General features: G+C 37.5%; 1 protein-coding gene across 21 annotated transcripts in view; it reads left to right on the top strand.

Moving 5' to 3' along the window:
* The first annotated feature begins 255 nt into the window (after window positions 1–255).
* RIMS2 (regulating synaptic membrane exocytosis 2) overlaps window positions 256–16,522 on the top strand; it is a 640,638-nt gene continuing 624,371 nt past the window's right edge. For 20 of the 21 annotated variants that reach the window (XM_069466135.1, XM_069466114.1, XM_069466124.1 and 17 more), the window contains exon 1: window positions 536–711. In XM_069466135.1, the coding sequence (XP_069322236.1) occupies window positions 536–711 (176 nt within the window). Of the gene's footprint in view, window positions 712–16,522 lie in introns of all 21 variants that reach the window. The other variant, XM_069466111.1, reaches the window with a different exon arrangement.

The raw sequence follows: 16,522 nt of genomic DNA, 5'->3' as shown, positions 1-16,522 counted from the left end.
TGCCCCTCCGGCCAGCTGGACGCCGCCTCCAGGCGCTCCAAGCGAGTTCCCGGGACTCCTCCGGGAGCCTGGCTCGCAGGCACCCTTTTCCCCTCAGAGGCGGCGCGCGCCCCCATCCCCGCCGGACACACTCGCGCCCCGGCCCGCGCGCCGCCCTCCCGCCTGCTCCCTCCAGTCACCCCACCCTTAGCTGTCCCCGCCACCTTACTCCACCACCCTCCCCCGCCGCTCCGCGCACTCCGCGTCCCGGCCTTCAGCTCCTCTTTCCCCCTAACCGCTCACTTGCCAGCCCTTCGCCCCCGGGAAGAAGAAACATTTCCCGGAGCGCACTCCTCAGCCCTCCCTCCCCCCGCTCTCGCCCTCCCCTCCCCCCGCTCTTTCTTGGGGGAGGGGGGCCCGTCGCCTCGGATTGAAGGCCATTGATTTGTATGTATTTGTCCCAGCGCCGGAGGCTGCCCCAGCCGCCCGCGCCGGTGCCACCGCTTCCAGTGGAGTTGCCTCCCTGCTTCCCTAGGGTGGTTCGGCTCCACCAAACATGTCGGCTCCTGTCGGGCCCCGGGGCCGTCCGGCTCCCACCCCGGCGGCCTGTCAGCCGCCCCTGCAGCCCGAAATGCCGGACCTCAGCCACCTCACGGAGGAGGAGAGGAAAATCATACTGGCCGTCATGGACCGGCAGAAGAAAGAAGAGGAGAAGGAGCAGTCCGTGCTCAAGTAAGGACACGGCTCCATATTCCCGCCTCTCTCCCTGCCCTCCGCCCCCTCGGCCGCTGCCTTGCGGCCGCCTGCACACCCCGAATCGCCGCCCTCCCTCTCCGCCGGCGGCGCCAGGGCCACGAGGGCTGCGGCCAGCGCCGGCCGCCGGGACTGTTTTCTGGGTGTTTGAGCGCGGGGGTGTGTGTCAGGGAGGGAGGGCGCCCAGGCCGGCTGAGGTGAGGATGGCGAACCTTTGGTTGGTGTAATTTCCCCCGGCGCCCCCCGGGCTTTCCCCGAGGCTCAGCTCGGATCCGGGACCCCGGCGGGGCTGGGGCTGAACCCAGGGTCTGCGCGTCCCTTCTCTTTTCCCTCCGCCCCCATGCGGAGGCAGTGACTGGGGCAAGGAATCCAATATGGCCGTGCACAGGTGCTCCCTGGCCGGACCTGGGCAAAGGCGCGCCGGCCCGGGTTGCGGACGCCGCCAGGGGCTCCTAGTACGGCGCCTCCGCAGGGAGGCTCTTCCCTCAACGCTGAGAACAGCAGAGCTGCCCACGATCGCCGCGGGCAGGCGGGCGGCGGCACGGGCGAGGGGCCTAAGCTCTGTCGCGTCTCGGGTGGGTGTGCGGCCGCCGCCATCTTCCAGCCCCTCCCCCTAGGCGGGTGCTAACACCCTGCACTCTGCCGCTCTTCCTGTTTGCAACTATAATAGTAAATCTGTTTAATCCTGAAGAGACTCCGGTTCCCATCATTACTGCAGTTTGGGATCCTTCCTACCTTGTGAAGTTCTACTATTCGTGCACACAGTCTAGGCAGCTGGGGTTTTTCCAAGGGTGGGAGGAGTGAAAGCAGCACCCAGGCATCGGTTTAGCGCCTGTTTAACTTCAGCACCAGGGAACTGTCCAGACAGGGTTTTATTTCGCTTAGAAGATCCTTTTCTCGTCAGTATAGCAAAGAGCTTTGTTTCTACAGGTTTGCTTTTAAATGTTTTATGGTTACTTCATTTCTCAGTTACTGCGTGAAAGAGATTGTGCAGAAGATATATAACCTTTTTGTTTTTCCAACTCAACTTTTTTCTGTTTACTTGAAATCAGTTATTTACTGAGAGATTAACTTGTTACAGTTTATATTGCAAAGGTGGGGACAGTTCTTTTGCATATCATCAAATATACTTTTCCTATATTTTCCGCAGAAGTACACAATTGAGAGTGTAGAGTTTCTCTATGAAGGAACTAACACACTGAACTCTACTCAAGTAAATTTTAAAAACAGGTTGTTGAATTTAGTAGTCTTTCATGCACTTTATAAAGTAACAATTTTCTCTGTCTATAGGTGTATATTTTCATATTTTAATGAAAAACACTACTTTAAATAATTTATGGTGACAAACATATCAAATATCTATAAATCTTAGAGAAGTATACTACTTCTCACAAAATATTGAAGGACTAAAATAGCAAATGTATTCCTGACATAGTAACTGAAATTAAGAATTTCTTCTTCAAAACTAACTTCTGGGTTTGAATACTTATTTGGAAATGTTATTTACTAACAGACTTGGGGTATGAAAAAAATTAAGAGATTTAAGCAGTTTATTCTAACTAATGGAGGGAGAAAGCATTATTTCAAAAAGCTTTTTGAGCATACTCCTAACTTTGCTTAACTTTATTATATATAATAACAATGCCAAGCTATTGATGACTTACAGTTTGACATTTACACATATGAATTTATACTTTTTACTATAATTGCTAAATCGGTATTGCCAAAATGATGCTCAAATAAATTGTAGTTTTATTTCTTTGACCTACATATTTAAATATAATTTTTTAATAGTATGTTAATCATAGTGTTTATTGGGTCGTTCACTATAGTTTATATAGTTTATAAATAGATTATAGCAAATATAGTCTATTTACTGTTGTACTATATGGAAATTTAAATAGAAACTTTATTGAGTTAGGATTACTCGAACAGTATATTGTATTAGGAAAATGTAAAAGGGTTTTTCAGGTAGCTTCATGTGTATATATTACATCTATATGTAAACATGTAATATTTTTATATTTATATTTGCATAGGTTAGGTAGAAACAACATTTTTAAACATTGATTCATGCTTCTAAAGATTACACTGATGAAAAGTATATATCCAGATTTTTTAAAATATTTATTTGCATTTCTCCCTAACTTAGTCTTAGAAAGGAGTCTTACCTCAAAATGGCCTACATGGTTTCAGAATTATTTTTATATTCACTCTAACAAGAAGTTATATGGAGGTTAAAACATAATATTTTGGAAATTTAGTTTTACATGTTCTTTAAAATTTTTTTAATAACATAAGAGTAGGCAAGGAAAATGAGGAAAAGAGTAGACTTTATAATAGAATTATAGTAATGGAAGACAAACCATTTGAAGAATTTGATAGTTTATTAAATAATATGTTATCAATAAGGTTATTAAATGACAAATATAACATATAAGAAAAGATAATACTAATATTCTTCAACAATTACTACTTCCCGTATAGTTTTAGGGCCCATTTCTCTGTTTATGACTGTGCTATCCTTTGTTTCTCTTTGGTGATGTCCATTTAATTGCATGTTAACTTCTATTCTGAGAGAGGGTCATGGGTAGAGAGAAATAAATTGAAATTTAAATTCATGTCTGCTGCCTTTTAACAACTATGTTAATAAGTTTGATGGTTGAAAAAGTTGAAACCATTGGATGAAAATATTTTTGCATGATCTGTGAGTTTCAGTGTTTATATTAAGTATTCATGCAAAGTGGAGTGTGTATGCTCAGTAGCACCACAAGATGATATATTGGGATATAGGAAGAAAATGTTAAGACTTATATTTCTATTTATAGAAAATGAAAGAAATTAAACTTTATTAATATTAATGTATGGATCAACAATACTACAGTGCACATAATTTATAAATAAATATGCGTATATTAAAAGATTCATGCCTGAGATATTTTTAATGAGAGCTATCAAAACAGAGTGAACCACTAATCTCTCTCCTTAGGAGCCTGAACAGTGAAAAACTATTTATACTTAATTATTAGTAATTTCTTCAAAGCCAGCTGAACATCCACATAGTCAGGAAGTCTTCTGTCATCATCAACTAATACCATTTTACATGTGAGTGGGATATTATAATTTTGGAAGCATTTTTACATTTCATTAGATATACTTGGTCAGTAATTAATTTTTTTTATCCTTACATGAATTTCTGTAGCAGTTTTAATTTGGGTAATTCAGTCTATCAGTAAAATTTATAAAGTCATTTTGCTGATTGTTGTTTTTAAGCCTTATCTCTCAAGACTGTCAACTTCTTGAGGGCAAGAATCAAAATTTACTCTTTTTTTTAGTTTATGTTTTGCACCTGCACATGATAGATAACTAATAAATAATGTTGATTTGAATTGTGGTAATGTTAATGAGGTAGTTTATCAATTCTGTGTGACATTTTTTGAAAGAAAAACATAATTTATTAAAAGTTGAATTTCTAGTGAGTTTTTGTGTGTGTATTGTATTGTGAAAAAATATATGAGGAAAGCAAACCCATTGAAATTAATAAAATGCATTCATTTAGTAAATATTTATTGAGTTTCTATTATGTACATATAAACTGTTTTTATACTACAAATTAAAAATTATATGTTTCTTGATGTATATATTAACTTTTCATTCTCAGTTTAGAGTTTTTGTTAAAGGGGATAATTTGCTCCCCAAACAAAGGAAGGTGTTAAGTACAAATTTCCATGATAGATTAAGGTAACAATTAGTTTATATTAACACATAGATGAACAGTTCTAAATTTTTTTAATAATTCGATTTTAAAAGTAGTTTCCAAAGTCAATTTATAAAGTTATTTATTTAACATGTTTTATACACACACACACGCACACACACAGAGTACAAAATTTCGTAGCTACCTGTTTCCTCCACCCAGAAGCAACTACTGTTACCAGTATATTGTATACTCCTTCAGAAATAGTCTGTGCATAAGAATAGATATCCAATATTGTATTTTCTTGAATATGTGTGTGTGCACACACACGTATGAATGTATGGATGTAAACATAAAAACATAAATGTGGCCTGCGGTTTGCTTTTTAGAAGATCAGTTCCACATCTGTTAATGTATAACCGCTTCATTCACTTTAATGGCTGTATCCTATCCCATTTGATGAATGTTCCGTAATTTCTTTAGTATCATGGATATTTCAGTTGTTTCTAAGTGTTTTGTCATTAGAAACAATACTATGATAAATATCTTTGTACAAATATCATTTCCCACATGTATGAATAATGGACAAATTCCTGGAAACAAAATTGTTGGGTCAAAGGGTTGGTATATTTTACATTTTAATAAATATTGCCAAATTTATTTTTGTAGAGGAAGTATGTATAAGTGGCATGTATTAAGAGGAGATTTTTCAACATTCTTGCCAACTAAGTGTGTGATAATCTTTGCCAGTTTTTCAGTGAAAAATATGCTACTGTAGACTTAATTTGCAATTTTCTTATTGGTGAGATTGAGAGATTTTTACATTTGTTTAGAGCCATTTGTATTTCCTTTTTGGTTAGTAATTTTTAGTGGTTTGTAGAAGCTCTTTGTATGTTACTTGATTTAGGATCTTGCTTGTGCCTTTTTTACTGGTCAGGATTTTGAAACAATGTATTTGCATTTATTATATTTTTGTTTTATGGTTTTTGGATTTGTGATCTACTTAGAATGGCCTTCTCCATTTTAATGTTCAAAAAATACCTACCATATTTTCTTCTTACCTGGCATGTCAGATAAATGATGCAATTGAATCATGAATACTTTTCAACAAAAGTGATTATTGTACATGTAGATCAACATTGCCAAAATGTGACTTTTTTGGATTCAAAATGCATTCTAAAAAATTGACATTTCATGAGAAAGTTCTTAATACATTCTTTATATATATAGTATATTTTAAAGTAAATAAGGACAATTAAATATCTTTTTTTTGATGATACATTTTGATAAAGCACTAATTATACTGTGTGATGAAGAAAGAGGTAGTGGAAGGAAGTGTGATGGACCAGATGAATTTGGAAGTGAAAACTTGCTTTACTAATTAATAACTGTAGTATCTTGTTTATGTTTTTAAACTCTTTGAGTTTCCTCATTTATACTGAGTAATAACACCTATCTTGAAGGATTGTTGTGATCATTATAGACTAAGTGTCCTGGCACAAGTAGTTGTTTAAGTGATTGTTACTGTTACCTGGTTATAGACAGCACTCTTTTAACCTTAATATTATCATAGTGTTCCTGGGCGACATCTTCTTCTCACTTTCTAAACACTGAGCAATTTTTTCCCCCTTGTCTACTAGAAAACCAGAATATGTCCAGATGGCTTTTTAATGACTTCATTATTTGTCTAGAAGACTAGGGATGGGGAGAAAGAGGGTAAGGACTTGGGAGCAGTTTCCTCAGCACAAACCATTCTTAGGGAGTCTCATAACTGAGGCATAGCAATAAAAAAAATACTGACACCAAATTATTAGTTACTGGCATAATATTGATTGTCACAGGTCAATGTGAGGGGACTAATTTGTGGAAACTACTTTGTAATTGTCCTTGCAAAGATTTGCCTGGGCTCAATTTTTTACTCTATCATTGAACCAAAATATGTATTTACTTATTTGTCTTACACATATCATATCTGAGAACCTAGAGAACATTATTAGGTTAAGCTAATTCTGAAGATATGCTCATCTTCACATTGCCCTTCAGATATACTCAAGCTTTGTATGACTGTCTCTTTGTTGTCCTTCTGGCCTTAACTTCAAATTTGCATCTTTCTCTTTGTTGTCCTTCTGGCCTTAACTTCAAATTTGCATCTTTAGAGAGCTCTTTTCTGACCACGCTTTCTTAAGTAGGCTTTCTCTTTTATTTATCATAGCATCTTTTGCATTTCCCTAATTATGCTTATCAAAATTTACAGTGATTTGTTTATTTATTTGTTTATGTTCAGTCTACCCTGCTAGATTATAAACTCCAAGAGAGCACATACAATGTCTGTCTTGTTCATTAGTGCAGACTCGCCTTCTGATTTATTAATAATATAATGCCTTATACATAGTATACTCAAAAATATTAGTTGGGTGAGTGAAAGAAACATTGGGAATGAAATACTATGTTCACTTAGGTGGTTACTTTTAAGGTGAAAGGCAATAATCCAAAAGAGAAAGGTGTGCTTATGCAGTAGTGCCTTTATTTTTGAAATCAAATGTAATTTTTAGACATTACCCAACTTTGCTTATTTTACCTGGAAGCAAATTGTAGTATTTGTGTATGATCTCAACTCATCGTTTTTTTGGACTAAGACCATTTCTTTTTTTACCAGAAACTATAACAACCTTGTGATATTATATCATTTTTAAATTTAAAGAATTTTAGGAATTAAGGAATATTTTGCATTAAAAATGTTTACTTTCACAGCATTTAAAAATTTCCTTTGTGTTTAGCAGAGCTGAGTGATAAGTAATGCACAGAATGCTTTTGATAGAAATAGTTCATGTCCTCTGGGGGTAGACAATCTAAAGCCAACCATAATCATGTGAACACATAAAAATGTGAAGTATCATGAAAAAAATACTGTAAAGGTGTTTTTAGTACATTTTAATTATCGTAAAAATATGTCAGGCTAATCTTATGAGTACTTTGTTGTCTCTGTGGTATTGTATGACAGTGTGAGACAGTTTCTCCTGTTAAAATCTCTGGAATATCCTAGATATTAAAGATTTTTGTATTCTCTAGTCACCTAATGAAATGCAAGTATCTCTGGGTGTTGAAATACTTTTAACCATTATCAGCTAACCCTTAAGGAGGTCATTGTAAGAAGCATGATAAACCACAATTAAAATATTGCATGGTGAGTACTAGGAGACCACTGTGCACAGTGTAGCATAGGTATATTCATGCAAGCCAGAGCACCTGATCCAGTCTTGGGGAGATTACGTCTGGACTGAGTCTCAAAGGATGAGTAGATACTAGCTGGGCAGATAAAGATGTTCCAAGCAAAAATCCTAAAACTCCCAAGTTACCCTTTCCCTCAAAACCCTTCATTTTTAAAAGAGAGGCAGGGCATGGTCAAGAAACTCATTTGAAGTGGTTCAGAATACCATAGGGTTTAAATGGAGGCAAGTCAGTAGAGGATACCGGAGAGATGGCAAGGGTTAGAGCTTAAAAAACCTTATATGCTATTCTTTGAATTTGGAGAGATTTTAAGCATGACACAAATGTAATCAGATTTTTGTTGAAAAAAGAGCACTCTTACAATGGATTGATGAGAAGGTGTAATAATAGAGACAAGGGCACTGGTTAGGAGATTCTTATAGTAATCCAGGTGATAAATGATGAAGATATGAAATAAGGCAGTGGGGGTGGAGAGTCAAGACAGATTTTTGAAAAATTTAGGCCCCCAAATTGCCAGGGTTTGACAAGGGTCAGGTAAGCTCTTAAGCCTGACTTGCTTAACTAACTTGCTTAACCACTTGCTCAACTAACTACTATACATAATATATGTCTGTGTGTGTCTGCTCATCTCACTGATGGTTAGCTCTGTGAATTCATCTGGTTTCAGGACCAGTGTTCTCTTGTAGGAGTAGTTGTGAAGTGGCTTTTTTTTTTATTGTTTTAGTTATTCTAGAGAATTTCATAACATGAATATGAGTACTAGAAGTGACTACAACTTGGGATATAGTGGGGTGAGTGGAAAATAATAGAGCTATAGTAAAACAGGCAAAAAGGGAAAGAAGAAGAGAGGACAAAGAAAAAGGGGGAGAAAGGGAATGACTAATGATCTTTGAATCCATCCATAATTAGAAGGAACCCTATTTAATAGCTTGTAAAATGTTTTCTACTGGATATATTTACACTGTGTGATTTTTTTTTCATAACTCTTGATCTGTCATCCTTTTACTGAACATTCTTTACTCCCATTGATAACTTAGTCAATTTCTCACCCTTTGGTTTTGTTTGATTCTTTGAGTATTTTAAACTATCACACAATCTTTGTTTTATATGTTAGGCTTAACTAGGACAAATTTCCTTCCCTGTATGTATTCCTGCATCACCTCTAAGGGAATTTTGGAAATGTGAGTGTATTTTAGGAAAATATAGAGGGGAGATTAGTTATGGGAATGAAATGTTAAAGTTGTGAAGATTCTGTACCTCTTTATATTGGTTTATTGCAGGAATTTAGAAAGTGTTTGTATTATGAAAGGGAGATAAATTTTATTGCGTTTTGTGATGAGAAGTTCGATAAATAGGATTGGATGCAGGGTTATGGAAAAGGAAAAGTTAAGAAATGGTTTAGACCCAGGAGTGATACAATATCATTTTGCCTGCTTTCTTTCTAGTACTTGTACATACAAAATTGAAGGCAACTAGATAGTCTAAGTTAGTTACCTGGCCAAGAAGTAACAACTTTTATGCAGTTTATGTATTATGAACATTTATTATATCGATATTATATATACCTGTCAAAAGCACTGATTTGTATTTTCCATAGAACATAGTGCTAGCTAAATGCTTTTTTAAAGGCATCTAGAATCAACAACTTACATAGATTAATAGTTTGTACATTATAAACATTTAGTAGTTTTATGTAACACACATATAATTTGGTAGACTGCTAAAAAGAGGGTCTGAGTAAATACTCTTTTAGGCACAACAGGAAGATGGAATTCTCTATGCCCTTCAGCACTTTTTCTTCCAACTAAGCTTATGTTCAGCTGGAAGAGGAAAACAGATTGGCAGATCCTTGTATCCCGTAACTAGGATTCCAGGCTACTAAAGCTGGGAAAAAAGAATTCACTAAATAAACATTATAGCTAGATAGCAGAATAGCCACAGTGGTGTTTAGTGCATTGGTATTGTTTAGTTGACAGATGGAGATGATGCCCACATCCATCTTGTTTTGTTGGTATTTGAGGTGTCTGTTATCATTTTTTAATAGTTTGCTTCCCAGGCATATAGATGAAAAATCTGTTTTATCACACATAATTCTTTTTAACCAAAAGCTGTCTTTAGCCTGAAAGAATTAATTAATGCTTTCATTAGCACAATTTTTTTGTGTGTCAAAAATGAATTTTGTGGTGGAGATGGCTAAGTGTTCATCAAAGCTTTGTATTCCTCTTTCATAGAGATGTTGCTTGGCAGCAGCTGCTTGGCCTTGGACTACCTTTTCCAGCTCCCCTTGTATCTAGATGGGTCGATGTAATTGAGTTTTGGCTGATGACTGCCCTCCCCCACACCCATTAGACTTTACATGAATAAGAGATATACTTAACTCTTTGTTAAGTCACTGTGATTTTGGGGGTGTATCTGCTACTGTGGCTTATATCACCTTAATTAATACAAATGCTCTTATTATTTTCTGTTATTTATTTGACTTTGGAAAAAGCTTTTAAAGTCGTATCTGTGCACTGGTTGGCTCCAGAAGTACTTTGATGATGCTGAATTTTCTTACCATAGGTTGATCTCTCTTCAGTGATCATCTGCTCTAAACTAACCTAAGTCTTAAGTCAGCTGTAAGAGTCTTAAAAACAGAATTTATCAGGAATGGTCTTTTCCATCTGCTTGGTGACAAATGTGCTGTACATTGTCTTGTCTTAGTCTGTTTGGGCTGCTATAACATACTACCATAAAATGAAGAGCTTACAAAGAACAGAAACTTATTTTCACAGTTCTGAAGGCTGGGAAGTCCAAGATCAAGGTGGCGGCAGATTCTGTCTCTGGTGAGGGCCCTTTTCCTAGTTCGTAGGTGGCTGTCTTTTGGCTATAACCTCACATGGTGGAAGAGAAAAGGAGCTCTCTGGTGTTTCTTTTATAAGGGCAGTAATCTCATTCATGAGGGCAGAGCTCTGCCTCCAAATACCATCACATTGGGGGACTAGATTTCAACATATGAATTCTGAGGGGACACAAACAGTTTATAACATACTCCAGCTGGGGATTTGTTGTTGAAAGTACATATACTAAATATTGACAGAGATATTTGCTTTGGAAGCAGACTTAATGGTGAGACAGAAAAATTTGCAATTCTAAGGATCCATTTTAGGACAAATTAAAGCCTCATGTAAGAAATTCAGCAGGGTTTTTTTTTTTTTTTTGAGACAAGGTCTCACTCGATTGCCCTGGGTAGAGTGCAGTGGCATCATCATAGCTCACTGCAACCTCAAACTCCTGGGCCCATGTGATCCTCCTGCCTCAGCCTCCCAAGTAGCTGGGACTACAAGTTCGTGCTGCCATGCCTAACTGTTCTATTTTTTGCAGAGCTGGGGTCTTATTCTTGTTCAGGCTGGTCTCGAACTTCTGAGCTCAAGCAATCCTCCCACCTCAGCATCCCAGAATGCTAGGATTACAGGTGTGAGCCACCATTCCTATTCAGTTTAGCAGGTTTAATGCTAATGATTAAACTCCATCTCTAAATAAAAGTTAGAAAGGTTTACAGAAAGTGAAGGTGAATTTTATGTGACTAGAGGGACATGCAATTGAATGTTGTTGAACTTTATCACTGCATATTATATATTTTTCCATTTACTCTTCCAAATCTATTCTGCTTTTTTTGTATTCTGCTGTATACTATGGGAGGCTGACCTCTATGGATTGCACCAGGGGGGCTCCTTTATTCTCTGGTTGCCAGTTAGGTTCTGTCAATGTGAGACACTGGCAGATTGAAGGGAAGGAAGAGAATGAGGTCAGATTATTTGTTCCCAGGCCTCCTCCATACAAGATGTTGGCAGTTGGCTGTGTCTCTGTGCTAAAAACCACAGGTGGACCTCTTCGTATAGCTACTCTCTTCTGGTTTTGGAAATTCCTTTCCAATATCACTAGGCCGAGGTACCATACCACCTCCGTCTTAGTTTCCTGAATCCCTAGCCATACCTTTGTAAAATAATCCCTTTATTAAACTCTCCTTAGTTTTCAGTTTGAATATGCAGTCTGGTTTAGTAAAAAATTATTGGGATTGTGGGTGTGGGACCATGATTTTAGATATTCAGGATCCAATTCACCCCATGGACTCTTCAGTACAACCACAGTACTCTTCTTATTGGTCCCTCTCTACATCATTTTCTTTCATTCTTTGATTATGTACATGGCCTTACTGTTTACCTGATGAGCTCTTTTGTGTGCAGATTCTCTTTTTGATGCATTTTTTCCAGTTAGGGGTGTCTTCTCTCAACTTCCATAGCATTTCGTATATACTTACTTTAATGTTTCTGATATTCAATCGCAGTTACTAATCTCTATGTTTTCCTTAGGATATCTGGTTTCTTTGACGTTATGGACTAAGTTTTAATCATTTTTTTAATGCTCAGGGTAGCACCAGGCACATAGTTGTCAGTCAATAAACATTTGTTAAATAAAACCTGGTGCTGATGGGGGACGCCCTAATTTCCTTCCTCTCTTTCAGCCCTCAAATATAATCAATTACAAAATCTTCTTAGTTGTGTCTCTTAAATGTTTTTGAAATTAGTCTCCTTCTCACCATCTTCATTGTCATTGCCTTGTTTCATGCCTTTATTATATTTTGCTTAATTACTCTATTCATTCCTACACACATCTTCTTTGCTTTCATGTTCACCTCCTCTGATTCAATCTCCAGAATACTTCAACTCTCTAAGACAGAAACATGTTTTAAAATCCTTAATATTCTTCAGTCCCTTCCCATTTCTTTTAGTATTATATAAAGTCCAAACCTCTAGCATGTCATCTAAGGCCCTTTGTGATGTTTTATCAGTCATTATCTCCTGGTAGTCTTTCATGGGCATCACCTGATTTGATTGTATCAAACTATTTGAAATGAGTTCTCTAATTAAAAAAAATTTTTTGCTTGTATAGTTTAGCATATACTGTTCTCTATGCCTAGAAGCCCTACCCACTCTTCTTTCTGGCTGACTCCTAATTCTCAGTGGAGTCATCTCAGGTTTTCAACCTGTTAAAAACTGGGGTAGGTGACTCTCTTATGCTCCCATAACTCTTACTACATACCTCTATCATAGCTCCTACCTCATTAATATTAATAGCCAACATTATTGAATACAGAGTGGATGTCAGCTGATACCTCAAGAAATGTTTATCTTTGGGATTTGATGGTCATATTTGCAAGGAGTTTCATTGTTACTTCTCTTGGGCATAAGAGCTATTGGTTATAGTGCATGGTATTAATTAAACTATCAGCTAGTAGGCAACAAATGAACAAAATATATTTAATAAATATTATTTCTATTAAAAAACTTTTCATTTAATTATTGTTTGTTTAAGTATAGGAGGGATTAGGCCATCTTGCTGGTGGTAGCTATTATGTTTTGCTATTGTGTGGAGTATTTTTCTATGTGAGATAGCAGTTGTTAGCATTTTCGAAACTAACACCAACAACAAAATTCCCTGGACAATAATGATGGTGATATTGCAGGGGTAGAAAGATAAATGGATCTTAAGAGAGAAATGTGTGGAATTGGGTCATCTTGTAAGTATGCTTCAGAAGAGAACAAATTTAAAATTCAAGAAACTCAAGTATAGACATTTAAATGGTTAGCTAGTGCTGAGGGTATGCACCTTTGAGGACATAGAACCTTTAAGATCTGGTGCGATGTATGTAATACAAGGTGATAAAGTTGAATTTCTGGGTGATAAAGGATATACAGAATATTTGCATAGGGGCACTGACCCATATGCAAATGGGTCTTCAGGTATGTTAATGAGAACAAGGTAACATGGTAACAACTTGGATCCAAAGAAAGGAACCAGTGTGTATAATAAACTGTTTTGTCTCATGTTATCTATGGCTAAGGTTACTTAAGGCAAAGATGCTTTGCAACACTTATACCTCATGTTTAATTTCTTTAAAATTTTTTCCCTCTTAGTGTCATAGTAAAGTTCTGATAGTAAAATTCCAGTCTATTTTTGTTGATATAATGAGACCTTATAGTACCGCTAGAGACAGTCTTGTTGTAGTACCAAAGGTTTGTCTCAGCTGAGGAAAGGAAAATGTAGAAATGGAAGAAAGAGAAGTGGAAATTCAGAAGCATGAGACTACTTTTCAGGTCTTAAGCCTGTTGCACATAGGGTTTATTTTGAATTTGAATGTATTTGTAGACTTGAAGCAGGAATTGAATGAAGGAACTAACATTTGTTCAGCGTCTACTATGTGCTAGGATCCAGGTCATAAAGCTTGTAAGTAGAGGAACACTGATTTGAACCTAGATCTTTCTGACTTCAATTCATCACATTGCCATTTAGTCTTATGGAAAACAGTAAGAGCATAGTGCTTAAGTGCCTGGAATCTCACAGCCTAGTTTTACCAGTAGTTGTTATTTGGTGGCTATGTACCTTGGTGTGTTTATTTGTAAAATGAGGGTAATAATAATACCAAATTCAGAAGCTGTTATGAGGATTGAGTTTATACTTGTAAAGCCCTTAGAAGAGTACCTAGCACATAATAAACACCATATGTTTGTTAAATAAAGAAGTTAATTAGGAGGAGTGGAAAACATTGATAACTATAGAGAATATCAATTTCATCAATAAATACTTTTATGAAACTCCATTTTTAAAATACCAATTGAAAGGACATTGCCACATTCTTTAGCAAAGTAGTGGATATATATTTATATATAAGCTTGGATATGTATTTTTTATAATATAGATACTGTGTTACTTTTTTTAAAAAATGTATTTTGTATTCAGAGATACAAATTCCAGAACGACCGCTCTGAAATAATACTTTACTGTGTACTTTTCCAGGGGTCTATAATACTATATTGCCCTCAAATTACTACCAATCTACTCTTCACTTTTTATTTCCTCCTGAATTAAAGTGTTGGTCTAACTGGGGATAGGGTGGAGGGACTGGAGGCAAGAAGTATGAATTGTTTTGTGCTTTGCATGTAAAGATTAAGTACTATTCCTAAGTATTCATTTTAGTTAATAATTATATTTATTTTTATAGAGGGATGAATAAGCAATTTTACCACATGACTAATTATAGTGAAGAGTCATTGAAATATTTCTACATGTAGTATTTTCATCGTCTGATGGTCATTTTAACAGACTCCACATAAACTTTATATTGCAGTATGAGTAAGCAAAGATTTGAATTTAATCTCTTCACAAGAATATAATTTCTTTTAGTACGTTTGGTTGAAGAGCCATTTCTTATTCCGCAATATGTGTACCTTCATATATTATTTTTCCTTTTTGTAATTTCTAGCCACGAGTCTGGTTTAAAGAAAAGATGTACAGTAGTGTGGATTACAACTTAAACATCATGACAGTGTTTAAAATATAATCAATTGTTTTAACTTAGGTATATAAACATTAAAAGTAACTATGAAATAAAGTAGAAAAAAAGGAATCCAAAATTGTTCTTCAAAACTACTAATATAAATTTATGTTGCAGTTTATAGTTTTATGTTAGGATAAACTGCTACTACTTCTGCCAGGAGACAGAAACTATGATGGTAATTTGAATAGGGACATTTTTTCTTTTCTTTTTTTAGTTTTTATTGATTTGCCTCTTTATTTTATTATTTTATTCCTCTGCCCCCCAATTCATATGTTGAAAGAACAGGGACATTTTAATGTAAAGGATTATTAACCTGTAGCAGGGAGCAGCCACAGACATCTCTTCTAGGGCTGAGGTAGAGTACCCAGAAAAGAAGCAAATTTTTTTTTTTGAGACAGAGTCTCACTCTGTTACCTGGGCTAGAGTGAGTGCCCTGGCGTCAGCCTAGCTCACAGCAACCTCAGACTTCTGGGCTTAAGTGATCCTACTGCCTCAGCCTCCCAAGTAGCTGGGACTACAGGCATGTGCCACCATGCCCGGCTAATTTTTTCTATATATATTTTTAGTTGGCCATATAGTTTCTTTCTATTTTTAGTAGAGACAGGGTCTCGCTCTTGCTCAGGCTGGTCTCGAACTCCTGACCTCAAGCGATCCACCCGCCTCGGCCTCCCAGAGTGCTAGGATTACAGGCGTGAGCCACCGCGCCTGGCCCGAAAAGAAGCAAACTTAAACCAGGCATGTTGGTGTGTGCCTGTAGTCCCAGCAACTTGAGAGGCTGAGGCAGAAGGATTGCTTAGCTTGAGCCCAGGAGTTTGAGGCTGCAGTGAGCTATAATTGTGTCACTACATTCTAGCCTGAGTGACAGAGTGAGACCCTAGTTCTTAAAAAAACAAAACAAAACAAAAAGGAGTAAACTTGGAAGAGCCCCAAAAGGCCCCTTCTTCCATGGCTGTGGCTGAGATTCCCCCCTCACTGCAGGTTATGGCTGTGGCCCACCGAGCTGCCAGACTGGGGCGGGCAAGCAGGAAATCATCTGTGGGGGTGTTCATGGGACTGGCTGGGGTGCTCAGGACACTCATTGGGAAGTCACCTATTGGGAAGCCACTATTGGGAAGCCAGCAATACTTGTTGAGAAATTATCTGGAGTGCTGCTGAAACTTGGTGGATAGATGCCCCAGGGTGGTGGGTGGGGTGGGGTGCTGGTGAAACGTGATAGGAGGTTGACTACCACTGGCACCCATGCGCTATAGCAAAAACAACAAAACACCCAGCAGCACCTGGAAGAGAATCCCTTTCTTCTTTTGATATCACTATGGCTCCCTCTACTGACAAAGCTTAACATTGTGCCAGTTGGCAAAGGGGAAAAGGTAACAGTTGAGTCCAGATCCACTATCACAAAGCAGGGCAAAGAAGGGTGGACCTGGAGCTGAGAGGTATAAATTTATAGTAGACTGTGCTGTCCCCAAATATCAGTATCTATCTTAAAA

This window comes from Eulemur rufifrons, chromosome 3 (genome assembly GCF_041146395.1).
Source record: "Eulemur rufifrons isolate Redbay chromosome 3, OSU_ERuf_1, whole genome shotgun sequence".
Lineage (NCBI taxonomy): Eukaryota > Metazoa > Chordata > Mammalia > Primates > Lemuridae > Eulemur > Eulemur rufifrons.
This window is presented reverse-complemented; position numbering and strand designations above follow the sequence as displayed.